Genomic DNA, 27,559 nt, shown 5'->3' with positions numbered 1-27,559 from the left:
CAAATGACTAATGCTATTGTTTTTCTGGTGAGAGCAAATGATGGACAAGTTTAAGCGAAAATTCAGGGGATCACCAGAGTCATTAAGATTCAGCCTCTGGGACTCCTGAAGATCTGCACCACATTTCACAGCGTCTACTGTTGACGTTGACGGAGTATTTCAGCTGCTGCTGACGTACTTCTTTCACTGTGTGCCCATGAGAACATGATGTAAGAGCTATTTAATCACGTTCCAATGGAGGAAGAAAAGCAGATTCACCTCTTTAAGCCAGCAAAGAGATTCAAGGTTGGTGTTTTGTGGCGAGTATGTCAGCCAGCTGGAAGTCATTTGTACTACTGAAAGACTGAGATATAAAAAGACTTCAAGGACCTTTAATATCCCTGGAACATAGTGAAGGACTAAATGAAGGAGTGAAGGATCCAGCAGAACTATGTCATCATTTAGATGTTTATCAGAACCTTGGATGCTTAAGGGACCATACTGCTGTTTTAGGCCAACTTAAAATCATGTATAGCACTGGAGCTACCAGGTTTAAACTAAACTGGCTGGAAAAAATACTGATACCAAACTAACTGGTTCCTAACTGACTTGTTCTTAAATGTTTAAGCTAAATAATCTGGAGCCAGTTGCAGTCGCTGTTCATATATTCCAATTTACTGAGAGCAGATTTACACGTCACTAAATTAAAAGTGGTTGCACCACACAAGCTAGTTGTTATGTAGAGATGAGTTGTTACTAAATATTTACAGCTACTAATTGCCAAGTGGAACTGCTAGCTGAGTGAACTGACAATGCTAATGTTAGCTTGCTAATATCTGAGCTGTTTAGATTGAAGAGTAAAGAGGTAACTTGGAATATGCTTGACATATCTGACCTGACACTTTACACTTCACACAAAAAACACACCAAACCTCCAATTACAAAACCAATAACATTAGATTAAATGTCCAAATTATGTTAGCTTAGCATAATCTGATATTTGCCTCTCACTGTCAATTGCATGAATACTACTAATTCTAAAACACATATTTATTGAGGTGTGCAAATAGAAATAAAACAAAATCAGACCTACCTTCACATAGAATTGGCATTTAAATTTATTTTATCTTTTGGCACCTAAAACAGTTATTTTTGGAAGTTATGTTACAGCTTGTGACGCTAACAGTGACTTCCTGTTAGCTGGCTGCTCCTTCTTGAATGGTACTTCAGATGTTTCCCAGCTGATTTACACATTACTACAGTGTTCACTAGATAAGACATTTCTTATGTTTTAATGGTGCAACCTGATTTAGTAAATCACTGGTTTGAGACTAGTTAGTCGTTACTAAGAACTTAGGAGGGACTTTATGCACAAACTTAGTGATTCATTTACACATTAAATGACACTAAACTGACTCTAAATTAAGTAGTCCTTAACCAATTGATTAGAAAATAACCAGCTCTAATTTGAACTGGTTCAACTTTAAAAATATGGATTGTGTTGATTGTAAATCAATCACGTTTGTATGTAAAGTTCCTCCTAAAATTCTATTAGCTACTACCCACTACTAGCTAGTTTCAGACTAGTGATTTACTAAATTTTGTTGCACCATTTAAACTTCAGGAATCAGCTTGTAACAATTTGGGTAATGTGTAAATTGGTTGAACTTTTGTCTTTGCACAACATGTAAAATGTCTACATCATGAGAATCAAGCCATTACAATGTACACAAAGGTTATTTTAGAGTAAAATAACCGGGCTAGCTAACATTTATATTTTTAGCAATGTCATCCTAAAAATATAGACACTTAAATTATATTTTAATCTTGCTGCATTTCCAGAAAAAAAAAACAAAAAATTTTTTTTTGGTCTACCACTAAATTTAACTAAACACTCAGGGATGTGCAGTTATCAAATTTTCATGCTACGGTTATCGTAGGTAAAAATATCACGGTAAATGCTATTATCACGATAATCACCAAAATTTCCTTAAATTTTACTATTATATATATATATATATATATATATATATATACACACACTACTTCACGCCATGATAACCTTGGATTTTATTCATTGACAGTGGTCTGTATGTTGCAAATTAAATGCATTAAAAGCAGCTCAGTGTCTCTTAGATTGTACACACTCATATGTACATTAGATTGTACATATTCATATTTTGGAAATTCATTCATTTTTGATTGATTTCTGGAGTGCAAGAACCACTGCTCTGTTGAAACGTCACATTGGTGCAATGAATCAATTATAAGTGGACATTGGAGCCCTGCAGTGTGCAAGCTGTTTATTTCGATATTCGCTCACTTCCAGCCCAGCACCAGCCCTCTTCGGTTCGGATGTGCATACATACTCCTAGCTAGTTTATATAATTTAGCCTGCAATTACATCTATTTGTTGCATTATCCATCACATCTGTTGTACTGATAATATTTTCATATTTTATACATTTGCGTGTATATAATTTAGCCTTTAATTGCATGTGTTTCTTGGCTGTTTTTTGCCTTTGTTTTTGGATTTTTATTTGATTAATGTCAGGTGGCTGCTGTGGCATTTTAAATTCCCTTTGGGGTAAAGTATTTATCTATCTATCGCTCTAGAATATTTTACCACAGTATATAATAGAAACGATATACCAGCACATCTATATGAGTTTTGAAACTAATAAGTTCATAAACTAAAAACTAGGTTTTCTGTTTAGGGCAATAGGTTATAAAATGACTGGTTCCAAACTAACCAGTAGCACCTAAACTAACAATCCAATTGCTTCTTTAATTACTTGTTCAATATTGATTGGCTCTAAATTGACTTGTTCTATAAACAACCCAGTTTAGTTCCAGAGAAGAAACCTCCAAACACTTCCAGTAACACAGATAAGACACACTGCAGTTACACCAACACACTTACCTAACGTCAGCAGTCCCATCAAACTTTTCCAATGGCCTTTACTGATTTCTACTGGTCTCTTCTGGTCTGTCCTGGCCTGGTCTGACTGGTATACTGGTCCAGTACTGGCTCTGGCTATGGTTTCTGCTGTGGTCCAGTCTGAGATTCTTGGGTCTCTGGTTTTTGATTGGTTGGACCTCAGTTGAACAGCTTTCAGGAGAGTTTCTGGTGGATTGTTGTAATCCTGTGGTTGACTGAGTACTTGTAGCAGTAGCAGAATGAGTACTTTCTGCAGTAGATGAAGTTTCCGTAGATGTTGTAGTTCCTCTTGTAGAATGAGCAGAATCTTCAGTAGATGAAGTAGTTTTACATCAAACAGTAAAGTAGTTTCTGTAGTATAACTGTAGTTATTGTGTAGTAATCCTGCAGTAGAGTGAGAGGTCTCAGAGTTTCAGATTGTATTCTGGGAGCTGCCCTGCCCATCCTGTAGAAAGGGAGGAAAAGAGGGAGGAAGAGTGAGAGGAAGATAGGGAGGAGGCGGGTGGGAGGTAAAGGAGAGGGAGGCCAGGATGTGAAGGAGGGAAGGGAAGGGAGGGGAGGGGGAAAAGATAAAGAAAAAAATATCAGAAAAATAGTGGAGGGTATACAGAGATGACAGAGTGTGCTGTCTTGCAGTTTGAATCAGGATTGAGTCAGTTTCATTTTGTGGAGGCCATTTCAGGTTGAATCAGTTACACAACTAACACATGAAGCTGTTGTAGCGGTTAGCATGGCAACAAGGCCAACCGTAAGAGCCATGAAACTTGTCTCAAATGCTGGTAGTATTATGTAAAGTTTTACATATTGATTTATCTTCCTGTTTCTATTCTGAGATGAGTACCTCAATGCAGCAGACCAGGAATTACCATTAGCCTTGATTATCAGCAAGCCTTTATGACTCTTAATTAAAAACGCTACTATTTTAAGCAACAGGAACACCAAGATACAGTATATCTGACTACAACTGAACTGTGTGATTGGCTAAAGGGAAACAACTTTACTGTGCTAGAGGAGTAACTGGCCACAATTGTCAAAATACACTTTTTCAAATTGTTGGCATTTTGTTGTTTAAGTTTTATATTTTTGGTTGTTTCAGTATGGAGGGTAAGTTTTTCAAAATGTTCCAAAGATATTACAACTTGCAGGTTCCCAGTTTGACATGTGTCACACTGGTGCCTTGTCAGACCAGAAAGTGGCAAAGTGTAATTCATCTGCACATTCTTGTGAAATGGGTGGTGCAGGAAATTTACTGACGTGGAGACTACTTTTCTAGTTAAGAAAGTGAGTAACAAGTGAGTAAACACGTAATGTGCGAGCTAGCTGATAATATGCTAATGTTAGCGAGCCATTACAACCTACTAAGATAGGTGTGTATTTGCAAGCCGGGTAGCTCACTTGCTAACCAGACAAAAAGTTAACACATTTTATTTGAGGGACCATCAACCCCTGTTTCATGACTGACTACAAGCTCTTGTTTGTGGAGCTGTTTAAACTTTAGTCAAACATACATATAGGCAAAAAGAACAACGAACAATAAATACGGTACAATCCTGTATATATATAAAAAAACAAATACGGAACTATGCATCCCTGAAAAGACTATTAGCTTAATGATAGTCAGCCAGTAGCTAAGTGAAGCCATTTGATAGCCTGCTAATAGCTAATAACATCACTCTAGTTGGCTGTTAGCCACAAGTAGCATCTCTGTAGACAGCTGTTAACATTCAGTCAGCTATTAGCAGACTGCTGTTGGCTTACTGGTAGCCAGCTGGTAGTTTGCTAATAGTTTGCTGACATCATGCTACTAGCCAACTGGTCTGTGAAATCAGGGTGTTTCCATGGTAACACAGACAGAAGGCCATTCAGAACAAAAAAAAAAAAAAGAAATCCAAAAATCAAAACACTTGACAAAGATTAGAACTACTTCCTGTGACTCACACTTCCTGTTTCCCGTCTGGGTTACCAAGGAAACGGATGTTTGGCAGGAAAAAGCTGAGAAGCTGGACAGCACTGATAACACACACGCACACAATAAAACCACTGTATGACTGTGTGTGTGTGTGTGAGTGTTATTTTTCAGTAGCTGACTTGTATCTTGGATTGAGACCTATCCAGATTGTGTAGAGATCCAATTCAAACAGACCCAACATCAAAATCTAAAATGTGATTTGACTGCTGCTGCTATAGGCCTAGATTGCCAGGGGACTTCCCATGATGCACTGAGCTCTTCTCTCCTCCTTCTCTCCATCTGAACGCATTCATATACCATTAATGCATGTTACTAACTTGGCTTCTTCCCCAGAGTTTTTGTGCTTTCTCATCTCACAGGTCCCTATGGATTATGGTCCTGGACAGCCTGGTTATGGATCATGAGCTTCCGTGGATCGTGGTTGTGGACCCTGTGCTGCTGTAGTCCTGCTTGATGCCCACGCCTGCTATTATTATTAGTCATATTTCTATTATTATTGTTGTTGTTATTGTTATTATCGTTGTTTTTATGCTTCTCTGTGTCTCTCTCCCCCCTCTCCCCCTCCATCCTTCTTTCTCTCTCAACCCAACTGGTCAAGGCAGATGGCCGCCCACCTAGAGTCCGGTTCTGCTCAAGGTTTTACTGTCACTAAGTCCTGCTCATGGGGGAATGTTGGGTCTCTGTAAAATAAGGAGTAGAGTCTAGACCTGCTCTATGTGAAAAGTGAGATAACTTCTGTTGTGATTTGGCGCTATATAAATAAATTTAAATTGAACTGAAAACTGACTTCTAGTGATCAGATTTTACTTTTCCAGAATTATCTGTGGACAGAGGTGGAAAGTAACCAAAGATTTTACAGTTACAAGTGTGCAGTTTTGTGAAAATTAACATTTGATAACATGACCCACTGACCTCTTGCCACAATGAAAGCATAACAACAACGCACTGCTCCCAAGTAATGGGAAGCAGCTTTTTCCAGCCAATTAATGGTGTGATATATGGCTACATGTAAAACTGAAAGAATCCTGGGGCTGCCAAAAGCAGCTGTATGGGCCAAACATGGCCATGACTACCTATGCTCTATGGGCCTAAAAACACAGAAACATGAGGAAGCCAGCGGAAACATGGCAGATATTTGGGTTTTTTTTCTGATTATTTTTTTGCCTTTATTGGACAGTTATTGGTGAAGACGCCAACGGGAAACAAGGGAAGAAAGATATGCGTATGATAAGCAACAAAGGTCCCTTGCTGGATTCAAACCAAGGACATTGCGGATATGCGGCATGTACAGTAACCATTCGGCTACCAGGACGCTCCACATTGCGGATTTTTTTTGACTTCACACACCACTGAGCAACATTCATAGGGATGAATGGGCGCCATCTTTGAACACAGCACCCAGCTTTCCTTAATACATCCATGGTCTGCCCAGACTTAAGTGATCCCTCCCTAGTGTGACACCACTGTTTCAATGCATTTACGGCATGTGAGGGTGGTATTAAGACTGACACGGGAAAATACGAGGCAGTCCTTTAAGTCACATTTTAAATTCAGACTTTCACGGTTAATTAATGATTTTAATCGGTCTTCAGGCGATTATTGCATCATGACTGCATGAGTTATTTTCCAGTACTTCCTAACATGTAGTGAAGTTGAGAAAGCATTGGACTACATTTGCATTCATCATGTATCTGCGGTCACGCTGCACTTAATTCTCACTGAATCTGAATGACCAGATTCTGATACGACCTCCATACGTTTCAGCTGGATGTGAAGCTGTCCAGTTGTGGTCAGATCATCCAAGATGCATTTCATTCCGTTGTTAGATGTGAACGGGATGTGTGTGTGTGTGTGTGTGTGTGTGTGTGTGTGTGTGTGTCCTGGAAATGTAGCTCCCTTGGCCATTACCATGGCAACCAATGGCAGGAGCTGATAACACACACTGTATTCTCTCTCTCTGACACACACACACACTTTATCTTGTCAAGTTTCACACATCACTGGAAACCTAAAAATTGAGGAGAATCTGTCGAGTTTCCTTCTTCTCACATAAAAGCAAGATTAAAAGCCCCGCAAGCATCCAACAGAGGAGGAAACGTTCATCACAGCCAACCACATGTATGCGTTGGACGAAATGAACAATATATTGATGATTTAGTTATTTGTAGAGACTAACTAGAGGAATAATTAAACTCGAAAGCACTCATTTTCTGGAGAACATGAATGATATGGATAAATATTATTGTAACCTTAATTAGATTTAGATATTTATTGAGTACAATTGGACATTTTGGTTTGATGGCAGCGTTTCATGGAAAAATGGCCAAAAATGCAGTGTGTTAAAATAGAGGTGGAAATTTATTCCAATCATTTTTGTCAAAATTCAAAGATACATAGTCACTGACTATGTAATTTGTTCTTTTTTTTCCCCTGAGCTAATTGATCACGTCACCATTCAAAACATTGTTTCTTCGTTTCGGCATGTTGCCTCGTCAAGCTGTGAGGTTCAGTTCATTACAAAATACGGCCTATTGATCTTATTACCAGTTTTTTCATTTGTTCCATTTCCATGTTTTGTCCCTTAAAGGGGAACTATCTCCTTCTCATCTACTATATTGAAGTTCTGCTAGCTTCCTCCATCCCAGCATATTTTTTAAAAATGCAGCAGTGGACTGCACAGGACTCATACGGCTACGTAGTGTGTGACGCGGCAGGTAAGGGGACACAGACTGACCACCGCTCAGTGTAGCATGAACAGAGATGTAGAGCTGGTAGTAAGAGCTAACCAGCCATGAGCAGCTGCTGTCAGACTCTTCGTGTCCGCGCTTGAAAGTCCACTAGAGCTTTGAAAGTCATTAGAAGCACATTCATGGCCTTTTGTAAAAGCTTCTGTATGGTACCTGTGTTGTAGCTGAGCTAGCGGCTCTACTACAAGAGGCTCTTGTAAAGCTCTGAATATAGCACAGTTAGTTATCAGCGGGCCTGTGTGTTGTGTTTACTGCCACAGAAATGGAATAAATCTCCTGTTCACGTACAATGTCGTTATTTAAAGCTTTATAAACAAGTAAAAACTTTAAAATCGATTCTGAAAGATACAGGTAGCTGTTTGTTTTAGTTAAGACTCTGGCTGCAGCATTCTGAACTAGCTGTAGTTTTCTTTTAGACCTTTTAGGTAAACCAGTAAAAAGAGAATTACAATAGTCTAAACGGCTAGTAATAAAAGCATTCCAGCATCTCTCCGTTAAAAAAGCTCTGACTTTGGCAATATTTCTGAGATGAAAAAGGTGTTGATGACCTTGTTAAAATGAGACTAAAATCAAACCCATGTTTGTGATTTGTGTTTTAATCTGTTTGCTAAGACCACCAAGCATTGATTGCCGTTTTTAATCTTACTGTTTTGGGTCCTATTAAAAGAATTTCAGTGCATGCAGTGAATTGGGTTCATTTGGCGATACAGAGATGTACAATTGTGTATCATCAGCATAAAAATGGTAATTGACATGGTGATGGTTAATGATGTTTCCAAGTGGAAGCATATATAATGAAAACAAGGGACCCCCTTCCCGCGGAGGGACGAGGACCTCGAGGGGACCCTCTCAACGTGCTCTCCTCTCCCTCTGGTCTCATTGTAGGCTCATCCATGGTCCAGCACGTCTACTGTCCTAACACAGAAACCTTCTCCTATCCTGACTCAGCTCGGTACTCCACATTAATTCAGTGCTTCATGAACTGCTGCGGGATAATCCTTCTGCGTCCTCAGTGGTCACCTATGTTGGATCTAATGATGTTAAGCTTCCAACAATCTGAAAAGTTGAAGGATGACTTTAAAGCTGTGATTGACACTGTCCTGGAGTCTGGAAAACAGTGTGTTATTTCCGGACCCCTGCCTTCTCCTGGATTTGGAGATGTGAAATTCAGCCGGATGTGCCAGCTGCATATCTGGCTAAAAGGATTGTGCCATGCAATGGGAATTCCTTTTGTGGATAACTTCCCTGTTTTCTGGAAACGACCCAATCTCTTTGCACGGGATGGACTTCATCTCAACAGAGAAGGTAAACAACTATCAGCCCACAATATAGAACTCACACCGAGGTCCTGTAAACCGCCGAAAGATCAAAGACATCTACGACGTGTAGGAACTGGTCGTAGTTCAGTCATTTCGCAACGTCAATCCATAGGAATACCTGCCTGTTCCTACTACATTTCAACAGCTGTGACATATTCTCCATTCCTGTCATAGTTAGCTGTCGCAATAACACAAAGAAATACCAGGGTGCTCTGAACAACAGCTCGGTCTCGCGCATTAACTTCACATCAGTTCCTCATTATGGTGGAAACACATGCAACTTAGTGAAAACTGAAAAACAGTCAGTCCCGGTGAGGCTCAAACACGAGCCAATAATGTTAGCACTTCTGATAGATTAGATCCCTCTCTAGCAAATGTTTTATATTAATTTCTGAACATGGTCTTAGCTTTTCCTTTTTAACTGAAGCCTGGCGTAGTCTTCTCCTAATTTCATCTCCAGTAGACAAAATAAGAGGGGATGGGATCACCACAATTTTTTTAAAATCAAGATTTACCTGCACTCGGTGTTCTTTTGGCAATTTTGTAATATTATCAAAGCACACCAGCCTGTACTCACTGTGACTGTCTATCAGCCCCCAAAAACATGACATCTGAGCGCTAGGATTTTGTGTCCATTGTTCTTACCAGTCATGATAAAATAATTTTACATGATGATTTTAATGTTCATGTCGATTATTGAACGATTACATTGATATGAGGGCTTTGGATTTCCTGGATCTCGTTGCTTGTCTCAGTCTTGTTCAGCATGTACAGAGTGCCACCCACATTCATGGAAATACACTGGAATTAGTTATTAATAGGGGTATTGATGTTGACATTTCATCCATTGCTAAAATCCCTGTTTCTGATCATTTTTGTGTCTTTTTTAACATCACTCTATCTACATCAAATGAATGTTGTGAAGCGTAACATTAACAATTTTGACAGATTTTCAAATCTGATGAATACCTTTCCTCTATCCATCACTGGCTTAGCTGATGACCTTGTTACTGATTTTAATGATAAATTCAGATTTTCATTGGATACAGTTGCTCCTGCACAAATTTTAAAAAAAAAGGCAATTAATTTGCAAATCACCATGAAAAACTGCAATTGTTGAAAAGCTGAGAGACGATGGAGGGAAAGCAAACTACAGATCAAGTTATAATCTACAGTAATGCAGTCAGGAAAGAGAGACAAGCCCATTTCTCAAAGATCATATCAGGAAACCAAAATAATCCCCAAAGAGCTTTTTTACCACAACTGACAGTCTTCCAAATCCATCACCTGCTCTCAGTCTTCAGAACAACTCATCAACTGTTAAATGCAAAGAATTTGCTTCATATTTTTAATGAATAATTTCTGTCTGCCGTCTCTTATCAGACTTGCTGACGCTACCAGCAGCTCTGTGTGAGAGGCACAAACTGAAGCTACAGTTAGCCGCTGATCTGATAGTTATACTCGGTGTGGCAGCTGATATATGAAATATACCTCGGACTCTTCCCTATTAAATCACTAACTCAATGTTCAAATCCAAGCAGACAGAATCAAGCTAATTTTAAGCAGAAAAAGTAGGTTTTTTTTTATCTATATTGTTGGAAAAATCACTTGTAATTAACATCATATGCAAACATAGACTTATGTGATTGTGTGAAGAGTAAATTAAATGATTCAGTGTGTTGTTTCTCTTTAAAACAAGCATTTCTTCCTGCAGTTTCAGAGTAAAAACATCCACCTCCTTCATAAAATCCAGGACTCTGACCAGATCTCTGAGCTAACCAATTTCCTTCTTGGGATAATGAATGTTTTCCATCTATTAATTAAGCGATTTGTGCAGTTTTGGGCACAAAAACAACTTCCCATGTTGATCTTCTCCTAAGCTCTCAGTCATTCTGGTTTGCTTTCTGCTCCCTGGTCCTGATTGGTTCAAACAGCCACGACCACATTCTGAGGAGGTCATGTGACAGAAACTGGGTTAATGTATGAACTGGGTGAGCAACTTTCACAGGAATTAATGGACGCCATTTTGGAGTCCAATATTCAGTTCTTAAAATAACGTCCAGATTCATGCAGGTAGATCTGCAACGATTAGTTGATTAGTTGCCAACTATTTATAGTATTATAATCAATTAATCAATTTCTCTGATTCTCAGATGTGGTTTCTTTAGTCCTCTATGACAGTAAACTGAATATCTTCGGGTTGTGGACTGTTGGTCGGGACAAAACAAGACATTTGAGGATGTCATCTTGGGGTTTGGGGAACAGTAATCGACATTTTTCACCATTTTCTGACATTTTATAAGATGAAACAACTAATCGATTAATCAAGGAAATAATTGACAGATTAATCGACCAGTTATGAGTCATGTGGCTCTCAGGATAGTTTTTATTTTCAAGTTCCTGTTGCTAGACGGCGTTCATCATCTTAGCTTTGAATTGAGGGAAAAATGGTATTTGCAGGTTTTCATGTTTGTACGACTTTGCAGTGAATTGTAACATAAGTGCAGTATCATGGTAGAAAACAGGCTGCACCATGGGAAATGTAGTCTTTAAGGTGCATTTGTTAAAAAACTGTATATGTAAAAAGCAGATTTAGCCTCCTCGCTCTCGCTATCACAGCGATGCAGTTTAACCTCTGACCACTGACATATTGAGGTAAAGTCACTCAGCTGTCACAGCGCTGGGTTGAACACGTTTCCATGACAACCCGAGTGATGTTAAAGAGTCCCGGTGCTACAGAAGAAGCAAATCCACTTCCTGTTTGAAGTGTTTTGGGCAGATCATCTCTTTAGATAGACGGTCTGAGACTACGGCCTACACACTCGCTGCTGCGCTTACATAACACACACAGTGGACGGTACAGTGATGCTGGAGGAAACAGAAACAGGAAATAAAGACGACCCAGAGAGAGGGAAAGAGATGAGAGAGATGGAAAATAAAGGAAAGAAGAGAAGTGCGGAGGAGGGAAGGAAATGAAAAGTGGGGAAAAGGAAGAGAGGAGGTGATAAAAGGTGAGAATAAATGAGTGGAAAGAAAAAAAGAGGAAGGACGAGGACAGATGGATGGAGAAAAATTACGTTGGGGGAGAGAAGGAAAGGACAGATATGGAGAGGATGAAGGAAGGATAAAAGTAATGAATGGAAAGATAGAGAGAAAGGAGACAGGAGGGAAAATAAAAGGGAGAGAGAGGAGGAGACAAGGAAAAGCAAATGAGGAGAGGATTGAAGGGTATGAGAGGAGGAAAGGAAATGAAAGGAACAGAGCAGATGAAGGAAAGAACAGAGGAAATGAATTGAAAGATAGAGAAGAAAAGGAAAGGTGGTGAGGAGAGGAAATGAAGAGAGAGAGGTAGAAGAAATGAATGAGAAAAAAGATGAGAATGAGGAAAAGGAAAGGAAGCAAATGAGGAAAAGTTGGAAGGAAATGAAGAGATGACAGAAGGAAAGAAAAGGAAAAGACGAGATGGAGGAAAGGATAGAAGAGAAAGAGGAAAAGAAAAGGAAATAATGAGAAGGAAGGGAGAATAGAGAGGAGTCGAGGAAAGACAGCAAACAAGGAAAGGAAGGATGGAAATGAAGAAAGGTGAGAAGGAAAGGAAAGGAAGCTAACGAGGGAGGGAAATGAAAAGAGAGAAGAGGAAAGGAGGAGAGGGAAGGAAATGAAGTGATGAGAGGAGACAAGGAAAGGAAGCAAACGAGGAAAGGGGGGGAACGAAATGAAGACAGGAAAGGAAGGAAAGATAGAAAAGGGGTCTAGGAGAGGAGGAAAGGAACAGAAACGATGAAGGAAAGAATGAAAGACAAACAAGAGAAGAAGGGAAGAATGAGAAGCGAAGGAGAGAGGGAGTGAAATGAAGAGATCGGAGAAGGAAAGGAAAGGAGGCAAATGAGGAAAGGAGGCAAGGAGATGACGAGAGGAGAGACGGCAAGGAAAGGAAAGAAGGCGAACAAGAAAAAGAGGAAAGGAAATTATTGAATAAATGAACGAGAGAGAAGATGGGAGGAATGAGAAGGAGAGAGGAGGCGAGGAAAGGAAGCAAACAAGGACAGGAGAGAAGGAAATGAAGAGAGGTAAGAAGGGAGGATAGTAAAAGAGGGAAGGAAAGGATAGAGGAAAATGACAAGAGAGAAGAGGGGATGAATGAGGAAGCAAGGAAAGGAAGCAAATGAGGAAAGGAGGGAAGGAAATGAGGAGTGAAGAGAAGGAAAGGAATAGACGAGATGAAGGAAAGGAGGTGAGAAATGATGAAGAGCAACGGATGAGGAGGGAATGAGGGATGAGAGGGAGGAAAAGGTAAAAAATAAAGGTAAAGTGCAAAGAAAATGTAGTCACGACTTTTAAAGTTACAGACGGGCAGCGAGTGACACACACACACACCGAAACAACATTACACACATGCAGGTTTACATTCCCTTCAACACACACACACACACACACACACACACACACACACACACAGAGCTGCAAAGAGACTCACCCAGATCACCGACTCGTTCTCCATGATGATTAACTGAAAAGAAAAGAAACGACTGATGGAGAGAGAGGAGAAGAGGAAGAAGGGAGGAGGAGGAGGAGGAGGAGGAGGAGGGAGGTAGAGAGAGGATGGAAGATGGAAAAGGAGAAGAAGAAGAAGAAGAAGAGGAAGAAGAAGAAGAAGAGGAATCTGGAGACGAAAAGAGAGAAAGAGAGAGAGAGAGAGAGAGAGATGAAGAGGGAGGGAGGAGAGGCAGGATGAGTGGAAGGCTGGTCGGTTCAGCCCACACACTGCTCGCATGACACACACTGTGCATGAGTGTGTGTGTGTGTGTGTGTGTGTGCACATGTGTGTGCGCACGTTGTCTCCCACTCCAATGCGTGGGTTAGAAAACACACCTCTCTCACTCACTCTCTCTCTCTCTCGCATCGGAGAGAGAGAGAGAGAGAGAGAGAGAGGGTAAGCAGCGTGGGTGTGGAGGAGCGGCCCCGTCGCCATGGCAACGATGCAATAGCAAAAAATAAATAAATAAAAGAAGAAAGGGGGGCGGGGGGCGGGGGGGTTCAGATTCAGCATCCTCCAATCATCATCATCATCATCATCATCATCATCATCGGCCAATAATAAAGAGCAAGGTGCATGCTGGGAAAAGAAAACAAACAAAAAAACCCACAAACAAAAACAGCCTTAAAATTCAATGACATTTCTTAAGTGGAATCGACCAATTGGAGCAAGAAGAAGTGGTCACATGACCTGCAGGAAGTGGTGGAATGTCACTATTTACTCAAATACTATTTAAAGAGGACGTATGCTGAATATGTCCAGCCTCTATATTCATATTCTGGGGCTCTACTGGAATATCTTTACATGATTTCCAGTTAAAAACTCTTTATTTATCTTCTACTGGTCCTTTATGCAGCCCCTCAGTTCAGCCTCTGTCTGAAACAGGTCTCCTGTCTCTTTAAGGCCCCGCCTCCTGATGAGCCCGCTCTGTTCTGATTGGTCAGCTTCAGGAAGCTTCCTCCAAGGCTAAGTAAACAAACTATAGTGGCAGGATTTCACTTCTTCTTCTTCTCCTTCTTTACCCCAAATGTCAACTTCTCAAATCCATCCGTACCTGTTGGAGCTGAATCAGGTTGAAACCCTGACTTTTGACTTGCAGGCAGCATTTCTACATACGTTCACCTCTTTGACCATGTTTAACATCCAACATCATAACAGGATATAAATGACCTGATCTTTAGGTACAATTTACGTATTTTGTAATTTTTTCCACTTTAAGCTACTTGACACTTTCACTTCACGACATCTATTTGACAGCTGTAGTTTTATAGCTTTTTAGGGCTGCAACTAACAATTATTTTTATTATAGATAAATCTGCCTGATTGTTTTGTCTGTAAAACATTTTGTTCGACAAACAGTCCACAACCCAGGTGTACCTGTCAAATTTCAGATGTCTACAGCCAGGTTTCCATCCAAATTTAGCACAAATTTTAACCAAATTTCCTGATAATTTGCAAAAGAAAATTTGTATTATTGCTAAATCTCCAGCTGGTGCCATTAAAGCATTGCAGAGAGAATGTAAAGGATGGAAAACAATGTGGAAAACATGATGGAAATATGACACAAACACATTTTGCTGCAAAAAAAAAAAAGTACTTTTAACGTTTCAAGTACATTAAGCTGATAATACTGGTGTAAGTAAAGGAGATGAAGAGGGTGTTTTCCACATATGAAGCTCTCGCTGTCAGTCAGTCAGAGACGTCGGAGGCAGGAAGCAGCAGAAGTGTGACTGACTGTGTTTACACTGACTGCAGTAATCAGACTGTTGACCTCAGTTTGAAGCTGTCACTGTCATCAGCTGTACAGACGAATCTGAGCTGGAGGCGGAAGTAGACGAGCCTTCATCACTTAAAAACCTGCTTATAACACTGTGATGTTTTATAAAGGATTTCACTGTTTAAGCTAAGAAATCCGTCCAGAAGATCCAGTTATATGTTGAACGTCATCAAATGCCATTAAAGTATAGGTTTTAATCTATAAAACTGTTCAATAATATATAGTCCAGCTACAACACAAGCTTCTGCTCCATGATGAAATCTGTTTTACTCGCAAACTTCCATTAAACTCTCGACCACGGACCGAGCGATGTGCCTACTCACATGGCAGAATTAACCCCCTATTGATCCCCACTACTATAGCAGTACTGTAGAGCTGAAATGATCGGTTGATTCATTGGCACAATTTTAATAATCGATCAAGCTTTTTGTCATTGTTAACACAAAAATGCGAACAATTCTCTGGTAGCAGCTTCCCACATATGAACGTTCGCTAGTTTTCCTGTTTTTCATGATATTAAACTCGACATCTTTGTGTTTTTTTTGACTGTTGCTCAGACAAAACAAGTCATCTGAATATGTTCACTTGGTCTTTTAGGGTTTTTCAGATATTTTATACACTGAACAATCAATGGATTATTATATATTATTATATATTATTATATATTTCTGTGTGCAGTTTGATAAAAACACAACTTTTACAACAAATTAACTAAAAACCATTAAAGTCTTGAAACAGACTCAAGACCAGGACCAGGAGTTGGAGGATGGAGGACCTGTCAGAGCTCAGACTAAACTTCACTGCTGCTAATTATAACTAATTTGTGATTAATCAGATTATATAGACCTAAATGATGTGGAGTAAACCTGAGGCTTTTGGGGTCTGGGCTGAAATTCCACTTTGCAACTATTCTGATGATCAAATAATCTTTTTTGGCCAAAAATGCTAAAAAAAAAAAATCTACTGGTTGCAGTTTCTCGACTGTCAGGATTTGGAGCTTTTCTTTCATACAAGACAGTAAATGGATTATCTTTGGATTTCTGACTGTTGATCAGACAAAATGAGACATTTGAAGATGTCACCATGAAATTATAACGAAGCATTTTTCACTATTTTCTGACATTTTAGAGACAAATTGGTTTTGTGAGACATTTTGTGTCCAACAGTTAAACTTTGAGAATTGAAAATATTTGTAAATTCATAGATTTTGGATTTTTTTTTTGTGCCATTTTGTGGGAAACCCCCCCCCCCCCCCCCATATCAGACACTATGATTCAACATGCTTATCTTTTATGTTTTCAAACATGTCTTGAAGGGGAACTGAAGGCAAAGATCAGGTTGTTTATTTATTGAAAACACACTGATGCAAACATCCTGTAGTCAGCGGCGCTGCTGTGGTTTCCTGTGGCAGAGTGACGGCGCCCTCTGCTGGACTGACATCAGTTTGGTTTTTGAGCTAAAACTACTGACAACTGCAAGAAAACCTTCACCAGCTGATCTGTAACCAGATGAAACATCAATATTTTAAACCCCAGTCAGTGTTTCCATCCACAACCTGAAGCCAACATGTTTGTTTTAATAGGATTGATCAGAAAAACGATCAGACGTCTGACAGACAGACGCAGCAGGAGATTAAAACCTTTTTCCAAATTTCAATTTTTTTTTGTCACTTTGGAGGTTTTTCCAGCGCTGTTGGATAATAGTTTCCCGCTGAGCTGCAGATTTGTATTTTGGGGATTTACATTTTAATTTCAGGCTGAACACCCCTGCTGATGACTGACTGGTTGCCATAGTAACCACCCACCTGCAGGAGAGTAAAACCCTGTTTGAACATGTGTATCTGAGGTGCGTTCAGGTGTTTAACTCGTCCCCAGGAACGAGCTCTCTAACCTGGGTTCATTTCAGCTGCTGCTCCCTTCATCTCTCTAGAACAAACTATCATACTGTGTTAAAAAGGCTGCAAACCTCTAAATATTCAAACAGTCTCTCAAAACTTACCTCTTCATCATCAACATCCAACCCACACTCTTTCTATCTTTTTAATATATTTTACTTTTATGTTTCTATTCTGTTGGAAATGTCAGTTAACGGAGTGTCGACACTGATTCATTGATGTTTAGCATTTTGATGTTGTGGAAGCAGAGCTAACGTTAACAGTTTAAGTGTTGTTTTTTTTTTGGTAACACCTTATTTTACAGCTCCTTTAATTTTACACTAGTAATTTGCAGGTATTTAACGGTTCATTTTCAGGACATTTTACAGAGAGGTTGGTGCAGTTTGGTACAAATTATACGAAAATATATATGTGTTAAGTTAGTTTAGCTGGTTAAGTGCTGATTTGTTATATTTGAGTTCATACGTAGTTGCAAAAATTCTTATTAAATTAGACTCTTAACTCTTTAACTGACAGAAAATACTCAGTTTTCAGTTTTGTGTGTCAAACTACATGTAGCAGCTACTTTTAGGAAATTGTATACGTATATATAAAAACCTATAAATATACTAATATGTAGTTTGACATACAAAACTACAAAAGTATTTTCTGTCAGTGTGAACTACTGAACCAACTTAACACTTTCTTCTCTTTTTCCTTATAATTTGCACCGTCCTCTCTGTAAAATATCCTCAGAATAAACCGTTAAGTACTTACAAATTACTCAGAAAATTTCCAGGACGTTAATATAAAATTAAGGGAGCTATAAAATAAAGCGTTACCCGTATTTTATAAACTGATCATGTTTTATGTTTAAAATATTGATCTGAAAAGTAACTATAGCTGTGAAATTAATAGTATTTGGAATATTGAACATATACTCCTAAGAAATGTAGAGAAGTACAAGTACTTCAAAATTCTACTGAAGTACAGTACTTGAGTAAATGGACTTTGTTGAATTTCAGGCTGAACAACTGTAATCTTTGGGAAACTGCAGTCATAAAGCCTAAAAGAAAGTTGGTTTAATAGTGATAATTGTGAGTATTATTAATTAAATAATGGCTGATGTCATTTACCAGATATTAACTTTAACTTGAAATAATCTCAAATGTATCAGATTTACTCTGATGAATCCATCGAGGACACTGAGGTTGTATTTTACTGTATTTTTTTTCTTGGAAAAAACAACAAAATCAACACATGTTGGATATTTTATTGGCTTATTCAACTATTTTTTTTTAATGTGACTACTTTGAGGCCAAAAAAGTATAATAAAGTATTTCCCCTCCAGAATATCATCCCTGTTGGTGTGAAGAGGGCTTGGAAAAAGCTTCTATCTAGAGAAATAAAATTGTTTTAGTTATTATTAGTATTTTTTTTTCAGCATTTCTTAAAATCCTCCAACTTGCAACCTGAAATCTGTTGTTTGCATACAAGCAGAGCTACAGTTGTTGAGGTAAACAAATAATTATGAACAGATTGCTTCAGACGAATCTTTTCAAACCAACTTTACGTTGTGAGCAGCCGGCAGACTGTCGGCTGTTTGGATCCATTCAAAAAAAACACAAACCGGCTCTTAGTCCAAATTCATTTATTTAGAAAAAAAATTATGACATTTACAAAATGTCCTCCTTCTGCTTTAAAGGGATAGTTCATATTTTTTGACGTGGGGGTTATATGAGCTACTTATCCAAGATCAGTGTATGCAAAAAGGTAACGGCTGTCTGACATTAAGGTAAAGCAGTGAAAATATTCTACATATAGTGTATACTTGAATTGATATTGATTTTTTTTTTTTTAGGTGGCTAAAGTATGTTTTGCTGCTGTCTCCGTCCACAGAGATACTCCTGCCTGCTTCTCTAAACTGGGAGCCACAGACCCAAATCTAACTGACTAGATAACCACTTCAAAACATCTGAACTATCCCTTTAAGCTCCAATATCAGTTCATGACAGTCCGAAACTGAAAAAAAAAACTTTCACTACATCACATGAATTGTGTCCTAGAAACTATATAATCTAAGCTGTGTCTCAAATCACGTACTTCTGTTAGTACACTTTCATGTAGTACACTGTGTACACTATATATTTACTGGCGTAGCACGCAAATTTCTATAGGGTAGTGTCGTCTCAAATCAAACACAGCCGTTGTGCACTTACCAGAAATTATGATTGCAAATTAGCATTAGCTAGCGTTAGCATACACGTTATCGTTCGCACTATCAAATCATTACAGACTGCTAAATTAACCCAAAAAACACATTTGTATAATGTAGCGATGTTCACCGTAGTTACAACGTACCTGGCTGCTATTTCCAGTTTGAAAAGTGGTCCCTTCCCTTCCGCTACGTAGCCAAGATGGCGACCATTGAGGGCGAGAAGTGTCCATAGTTTCACACTCAACTTTTTGACTGTTTTGAGTGCACTGCGTTTTCCTGACTTCTCAGTGTGAACACACTTATGCACTCAAAATGTTAAGTGTAAGTATAGAAGTATGCGATTTGAGTAATCTGATTACTGTGTATTACTACAGTCTAGTCTGGTTACAGTGTATTCTGATTACTGTGTTAGTTTATTCTACTGACTAATTACAGATTACTGTACAGCGGTGGTCAGCAGTTGGTTCAGCTGGTCTCAGTGTTTTCAGGATTCTTCACTGGGGGGCCGTTAATCAGCTCAGTGGAAACGCAGGTTTATTATGTTTTGTTCATTTCTTTTAATTCATCTAAGAATAAAAGTGATTCATAACACTGAGGGAAGAACTCACTAAAGGTGCGGTTACATCGGGTTTCCGTTGCACTGAAACAGGAAACATGTGCTTGACTTTGTCCATATTCCAATATTCATACAACGGAAATCCACCTTTACAGCTTATTTTAACCCTCGTTTGTCTAAAAATGACTCATATGTGATTATATGTTCTGCACTTCTTTATTTATTGGTCATCCACACACACACGATTAAAACACAGCATCAACACAGCGTTTCTGTCGGGCGCCGCCTGTTTGTGATGTGTTTTGGTCCAACAGGCTAATTTTGTGGAATTAAAACAGTGTCAGAATTCACACATTGAAATATAATTTCTGGCTGGTTTATTAGACTTAATTTCAGCAGCATCACTGTTCAAACGGTGTTCAGGATTGGACGGAACAAGCTTATAATCACTGGGATTTATTCTGTTATCCACAGCTCTGTAGATCTGTGATAAGCTTTGATGTAAACTGTGAAAATTAAAAACTTCTCGCTTTCATCGGGGGGATAAATATTTGTGCTGGGAGGGGGGGAGGGGGGGGATTTAGGCCCAAAGCTGCTATTTACCCACCACTGCTGTACAAAATACTGTGTCCTGGTCCCCTCTGTTCTGTCTCCAGGTGTGTGTTTGTTTTATGTCTCTTTGTGTCCCTTCAGTAACAGATCCATGTACGCTCCGGTCACCAGACTCTCCTTCGACACACCCAGCTGCTCCATCAGATGTTCGGCCACCTGAAAAACAAACAAAACAAAAGATCTATTTGAAACATGAAAATTTACTTTCAGGTACTTTTGTTTGATATGAACAGAATATTAGAGAAACACTATTTTCTAACATCTATACTATTAAAACAAGAAGAAGTGTTTCTCTCGTAAAAGTGAAATGAAACCAACAATTATTTTCATTATCAATTAATCTGTGGATTCTTCTCTTTATTAGTCGATTAGTTATTTGGTCTATAAAATGACAGACCAGACCTTGGTTTACTGTCACAGACAGACTAAAGAAACCAGAAAATATTCACATTTGAAAAGCCGGAAACAGAGAATTTTAGTATTTTTTTTACTTTAAACCTGCATATAAATGAACGTTTGTTACATTTGATCGCCAGCAGATAAATCTCTCTGTGTTTCACAGTATACAGGGTTTTTAAATCTCAGGTTCCTGCGCTGACTGTTTGGCTGTTAACTCCAAATGTTATCGGACCGAACTGATCAAATTCTGATGGTGGTTTGCAGGGGTTGTGTCTATCGTTTCATATCTTGCTCTATCGTTTATTTCTTTTGACGGCAATATTTTTCGTCGTTTGGAGTCTGTCCATCTTTTGCGCGGGTTACATTGATAAATTAACTCTTCTTGGCTTTTTACTTGCGAACCTTTTATTGCACTTCCAGTAACACGATGAGTTTAGTTGTCTCTCCTCTGCTGCGCTGCTCTGCGCTGCACACACGGAGGTCTCAGCCCCGCCCGCGCTGAGAGAGAGCAGAGAAGCAGCGAGACGACGACTATAGATGACAGCAAAACACAGTAGAGACCGTCTTTATTTGTGTTATTTACCAAATGTATGTGTACTCGTTTCATTTCAGCTCAGTGTGTGAGAGTCTCTGCTGTGTTTTGCTGTTGTTTATGGTGGTAAATTGTGCTACATCAGGATCGGTATCAGGATATGAAATGAGCTATATCGCTGCACGCCTGTGTCGATCAGTCCCAGCCGAGTGCCTCCTTTACTCTCACTGCCAGAAGGAGACAAAAGTCCTGCACAGCTTTAAAACAGTGACTCAAAACGATTCATATATTATCAAAAGTTACTGATGTATTTTGTGTGGACGGACTAATCGTTACAGCACTAACACCGTTAAAGCAGGACGTAAATCCCACATTAGTGTATCTTGTCTCTCAGTCAAACACTCACACTCTCTCCTGCCACTGATCATTTTGTCTGTTTGCACTCCTCTTCATCAGTGACACCAGTAATTCTTGGCTGATTGACAGATGATTCATTCCTCGCTGTGTTTCTGCACTTTAGGAATTTATTTCCTTCACAGCAGAAAAAAACACGAACCTTCGGAGACTCAGTTTTCTCCAGAGTGTCTTAAACCAGCAGTCAGGTGTCTGTAATCATTCCTCCTCTTCATACTGGATATTAAAAGATCCTTCAAATGTGCTTTCAGGGTGAGTGATGGAGGCCAAAATCCACAGTTAAAAGTCTGTGTGAAGCTTCTATTCAGCTTTAGCAGTCTGAGTTAGTCATATCAAGTGGATATCTGACACATTTACAGTCTTTTTAGCATCAAATTCCCTCTTTGTGTTTCCTCGGACAGTGTTTCCCTGTTGAGCTGCAGGTGGAAGTATAGTAACAAAAAGAGGAACTTTGGCACTAAAAAGACTGTAACGTTGAAAGATATCTACTTGATTTGACTCATTTGGACGCTGAAGCTTCATATTAGCTTCAGATAAACTTTGAAAGACATTTTTTGCCGAAGCATCTGAGCAGCAGTCTGTGTGTGGAAGCAAAACTACCAACAAACATCAGGCTGTTTTACTCTACGACGACAGCAGATGTGAGGACTCAGCAGCTGGTTTACCACAGACGTGACGCAGCGGAAGCTTCGAACCAGCTGGTCTGACGCCACCGCCGTACAGGAAAACATACAGACGATACTCAGCTGTGAGACGACCTCTAAACACGGACGGACGGACATCGTTGGCCTTATATAAGCTCATCACAGTCACGGTAAATAGCGTCTCCGACACATTACATTAACGAGTTGTGTTCCAATTAATTCAAAATTGATTCAAGAGACAACATTACGTTTTAAAATGTAATTTCCAATAATATATTCAGACTAATATGGCGGCAACATTCACTCGTTCATCAGCATCTACTCGCTGCCGGAGGATAAAAAAGTTACGACCCACCTGCTGTCCTTCCTCGACGGTCTGCTCCGGACGCATCACCACCTAAACATGAAGTCATTCAGTCAGTGAGTTGATGTTTACACAACCCTGGATGTGTTTTTCTGTTTAGTTTCTTCATCACATCACGTTTACTCCTCAACTCTTCTTCTGTCTTTTCAGGATGATTCAAGTTTCTCTCTTCCTGCTCGTCTCTGACTGAAACAGCTTTAACATGTCTTTTATATAGAACGGTGTCAAACTGATTCTTGATCTGATGAATAAAAAGCAAAATTAAGGCTTTTCTGTGGATTAATTATTAGAGTGTTTTCATTTGAGCAGGTTTTTCTTTCATTATGTATAAAACATTATTGAATTAATTCACAACAATATAAAAGAAAGAAAAGCTTCATATTTAATAAGCTGGAAGCAGAGAATGTTTGGGATTATTGATTCATTTCCTGCTGATCGATTAATAAAATGATTGTTTCATATGTGTGTGTGTGTGTGTGTGTGTGTGTGTGTGTGTCTGACCTCCAGCTCCATGTAGTGTCCCAGTCCCTCCACCGCGTCCAGGTGAACTCTGGTTTGACCAATCAGAAACAGCCGCCGCTCCTTCCGCACCTCACCTTTCACCCCGAGAGCGTCTGACAGCACAACCTGCACACACACACACACACACACACACACACACACATGCACACGCACACACACACACACAGACAGGATGTAAAGATTCATTCATACAGCACTTCTCAAAACAAAAGTTATAAAGTGCTTCACATTAAATGCATCATACAAGCATGAAACACACACACACAAACAAACAAACAAACAAACAAACACACACACACACACACACACACACACACACACACACACACAGAAACACACACACACACACACGTTGATGATGATGTTTACCTGGAGGCTCGGAGGGTCGCTGGTCGGACTGATGGAGTATCGGGACAGTTTGGGTCCGTCAGTGTCCGGACGCTCGTAGAAGATCAGCTGACCCGACCCGTTCTGAACAAACAAACAAACAAACAAACAAACAAACAAACAAACCAGTGAGTCAGTTTGTACTTGTGTACGAGGTGTGGACTGATTTTTAAATTTCTGTTATTACTTTATTTTGTTTTTATTGTTTTTTCTTTTTTATCTTACATGACTTTTATTTTTCCATTTTTTCTTCAACTTTCTTTTAAATATTTAAATATTTTATTGTTATTTTATTTATAACAATAATAATGTTTATTTGTATATATTGTTTATAATATATAATTTTCTCTATTTTTTTCTTTACTTTTTTTTTTCCTAATTTAATTTGTTAATTTTCACAATTATTTCTCGTGTTTTTGTATTTTGTTTCTAACGTTTACATTGATCACTATTGATTGTCTGACGTACACAAACTGTTGTTTTAACATATTTAAGCTTTTAGCTCATGAGTGAATGAAATGTATTGATCTGATCAGTGTTAATAAAAGATAATTGATCATATGTTCTTACAGGCTGGCGTGCACACACACACACACACACACACACACACACACACACACACACACACACACACTGTGTACCATGAGGTCTCGTAGCTTCAGGCGTCCTTGGCTGCAGTTGAAGAACGTGTCGTGCTGCCTGATGATCGTGCCCTCTGATTGGCTGAGCTTGGCCGCCTTCTCGGCGAACCGCGTCGGGTCGCTCACTTTAGCTTTGATCTCCACGTTGGACGGCATGGCGCTACTGAGCATGTGCAGAACAGAGCAGAGAGAACATTAAGTCATCCACCTGTGTGTGTCTTTACTTCATTCATAAATCAAACTGGGACCATTAACAGTCCTGATGGTTACCTGATGATTTTGTCGTGAGTTTTTTTTTTTATAATTTTCTCCCAAATTCTATCAATCAATCAGTGCAGAAAAAGTTAAATAAATAGATTAAGAAAAATATAAAGCTTTATATATATATATAAAATGATCACAATTATTGATAATCGATTCATCATTTTCAGTGACTTTTTAAGGAAAAATGTCCAAATTCTCTGATTCCAGCTTCTTAAATGTGAATATTTTCTGGTTTCTTTAGTCTCTATGACAGTAAACTGAATATCTTTGAGTTGAAGACGTTTCATTGACCAAATGACTAATCAATTAACAGATAAAATAATCAACAGATTAATCGATACTGAAGATAATCAGCTGCAGCTCTATGTAATATATAAATTAACTTATTATGCAAGTTAAGAGGACCGTTAAATTCACACATAAGTCAATTAAACCCATTTGAAGGATGTTTTAATATCCAGTGTGAACAGGAGGAATGATTACAGCGAGGAAAACCTCTTTTACTGTTCATAAGGACACCTGCCTGCTGTTTATAGACACACTTGAAAAACTGTGAACTCGTCCTTTAACTTAATCCGAGCACATTTCACCAAACTCGACGGATTCGTGTGGTTCCCAAACCCACATTTTTAATGATTAACGTAATTAAAGTGTCTTTGAATTGGAACATATAACAAACACGTGTCCTACCGTGTAACCTGAGCCTCATTAAAACACGTTTATAGCCTCAATCAGTCGATAAAAGCGACTATAATGGGAGTTATTTTAAGCATTATTATGCTAACGTTAGCCTGCTAGCCGGCGGTTAACTCCCGCAGACAGTTAACGGCTCAAACTGAAAACCAACCAAGTGAAAAATAAATTATTATTTTACTTGTTTTCGGGGTTTCTCTCTGCTTTCTCTCTGCGTGTGTCGGTGATTAATTTTACCGCGAAACTCTTCCTCCGGGGCGGAGCAGCAGCAGTGGCGGCGGTCTGAGAACAGCCGGAGACACCCAGAGGAAGCGGAGAGCAGAGAGAAAACTGACCGCGGAGCAGCGCTGAGAGGCGGAAGGAAACATCTCTAACGGAGGGTCCTGCGGAGACGATCAGCAGATGATCACTCTGCGCGACTTCCCGGAGAGCTTTGAAAAGCACAAAAAAAAAACCGATATGAAGACGTCTCACTCTGCATCTTTTCAGCTAACGGCAGCCATCATGGCTGACATTTAAAGGAAAACTCCACCTAAAATCTATGGTTTTGAAAAGTAAATGTGGAGTTTGACCTTTTTTTTTTTTTTTTTTACAGGGGACAAGCAGGTCACAACACTTAAAATTCAGTTAAAACTTAATGTTTATTTCTTTATTAGGGCCTGAGCCCAAAGGGCGAAGACACTATTGTTTTTCATGTGTTTGTTTCTTTCTTATTTATTATATTATTTCTTAAAATTTGCTCACAGCAGTCTGCGAAAAATGATCCTAAAATACAACTTACTGCAGAAATGAGAGTAAACAAAAAAACAAACAAACTGAAAACATCAATATCTTGTACAATTCAATATCTCTTTTCACTTATATATGTTTACTATATTTTATTTTTTTAAAGGTATACTATGCAAGATGTGTTGGTGTTTGTAAACACAGCATTCAAAGTTGGCCCCTCCTCCACGGCTCGACCAGAGCAAGCTGAGAGCAGAGCGAGAGAGAGCAGCGGTGGTCAAGTGAGCTAGAGAGTGAATGAAGAGGGCGTATATTTGTATATTTATATCACCTGTCTTTTGGGGAAGTTCTTACTTTGTATAGATACTTGTGTTTTTTTCTTATCTTGTATTTTTTGATTGTTATGCACCACAGCACCAAATTCCTTGTACTGTATGTGCAAACCTACGTGGCAATAAACCTGTTTCCGATTCTGAAAAAAGGGGAAAAAATAGGTTAAAAAAAAGAAAAAGTAATACGGGGGAAAACAACAAATAACAAAGCAAACAAACAAGTAAAAAGTGAGCAAGAAGAGTAGATTGATTCATTTTTCATTTTCATTTTTAAAAAAATGAAACAGAAAAATTAACCTTATTGTGAACAAAACAGTTACATTTGAAATGGTTAACCAGGGTCACAGCAAAATAATAGCATTATATATTAATACAATAATAAACTTCATACCTTTTAAAACAGCTGTCTTACAAAGTGAAAATGAAATTAAATATACAAGGTACACACAATATACATAATATCCATATGTACAGACACATACACAATGGGTGGTGTCAATAAAGTGGCACCCAATAAAATATAATTATCACTGTAAAACTAAACTAAAACTAGTTTTTACTTTTATTTTTATTGATCAAAAAGACACACAAGCAACAGACCCAAACCAAAACACTGCAGTGAAAGGGAGTACTTCATTTTTCTAGTTTCCACTCTTTTAATGTACAAATTGAAAAAAAAGTTCAAAGTTTGAAAACTACAGAAGTCCTCAAACATAACATTTTTTAAAAAATCTTATGCTCAAAAGACAATAACTTATGTGAACAAGATAGATCTAAAAAAAACTTGTGCAAACAAAATAATATATTGTGCATCTTGTGCAAACAAGATAAAAAAAAATCTGGAGGGGGGGGGGGGGGGGACTTTTGGGACTCCGTAACTAATCCCCCTGCCAACACCTCTAAAGCTCACTAACTAGTTTTAAAATTCATACACAAAGAGTCGCATGATATCGATTAATACTGATCTTCTTGTTCCACTTTCAGCCAAAAAAAAAGTGCATTTTCCTAAAATGTAAAACTGCTCCTCTGGTGTCCCAAGCTGCAGTTCCTCAAATGGCCACTAGATGCTGCGTCAACAAATGTGACTCTATTGAAGTGAACAGAAAAACCTAA

At 38.8% G+C, this 27,559-nt stretch overlaps 2 protein-coding genes across 8 annotated transcripts in view; both read right to left on the bottom strand.

The window, feature by feature from the left end:
* Positions 1-3,391, bottom strand: part of shank3b (SH3 and multiple ankyrin repeat domains 3b) — a 53,513-nt gene extending 50,122 nt beyond the window's left edge. For 4 of the 5 annotated variants that reach the window (XM_044343657.1, XM_044343659.1, XM_044343658.1 and 1 more), the window contains exon 1: positions 2,903-3,390. The gene's annotated coding sequence lies outside the window, so the exon portion shown is untranslated. Of the gene's footprint in view, positions 1-2,902 lie in introns of all 5 variants that reach the window. The other variant, XM_044343661.1, reaches the window with a different exon arrangement.
* Positions 3,392-20,116: 16,725 nt separating this feature from the next.
* On the bottom strand, positions 20,117-25,786 carry LOC122975297. 3 transcript variants are annotated; one of them, XM_044343655.1, is made up of 6 exons: positions 25,626-25,786; positions 24,432-24,591; positions 23,773-23,874; positions 23,383-23,508; positions 22,873-22,914; positions 20,117-20,684 (listed from the first exon to the last, which is right to left on the bottom strand). In XM_044343655.1, the coding sequence occupies exons 1-6, from the start codon at positions 25,754-25,756 to the stop codon at positions 20,586-20,588; spliced, it is 660 nt and encodes a 219-aa protein (XP_044199590.1). In that variant the 5' UTR covers positions 25,757-25,786; the 3' UTR covers positions 20,117-20,585. The 3 variants fall into 3 exon arrangements, with proteins under 3 accessions (XP_044199590.1, XP_044199589.1, XP_044199591.1); XM_044343654.1 differs by having other exon boundaries at positions 24,432-24,594; positions 25,626-25,785; XM_044343656.1 differs by lacking the exon at positions 25,626-25,786 and adding an exon at positions 25,386-25,504 and having other exon boundaries at positions 24,432-24,594.
* Positions 25,787-27,559: the final 1,773 nt, after the last annotated feature.

The sequence above is a fragment of the Thunnus albacares genome, chromosome 23 (assembly GCF_914725855.1).
Source record: "Thunnus albacares chromosome 23, fThuAlb1.1, whole genome shotgun sequence".
NCBI lineage: Eukaryota > Metazoa > Chordata > Actinopteri > Scombriformes > Scombridae > Thunnus > Thunnus albacares.
Note: the sequence above shows the minus strand (reverse complement) of the source record. Positions and strands in the feature narration are given on the sequence as shown.

Coding starts and splice junctions, on each gene's coding strand:
- LOC122975297 (XM_044343654.1), bottom strand. CDS start 25,756: ATGTTTCCTTCCGCCTCTCAGCGCTGCTCCGCGGTCAGTTTTCTCTCT. Junction 24,595..25,625: donor CCCGGAGGAAGAGTTTCGCG/GTAAAATTAATC, acceptor GCACATGCTCAG/TAGCGCCATGCCGTCCAACG. Junction 23,509..23,772: donor GCGACCCTCCGAGCCTCCAG/GTAAACATCATC, acceptor GTGTGTGTGCAG/GTTGTGCTGTCAGACGCTCT.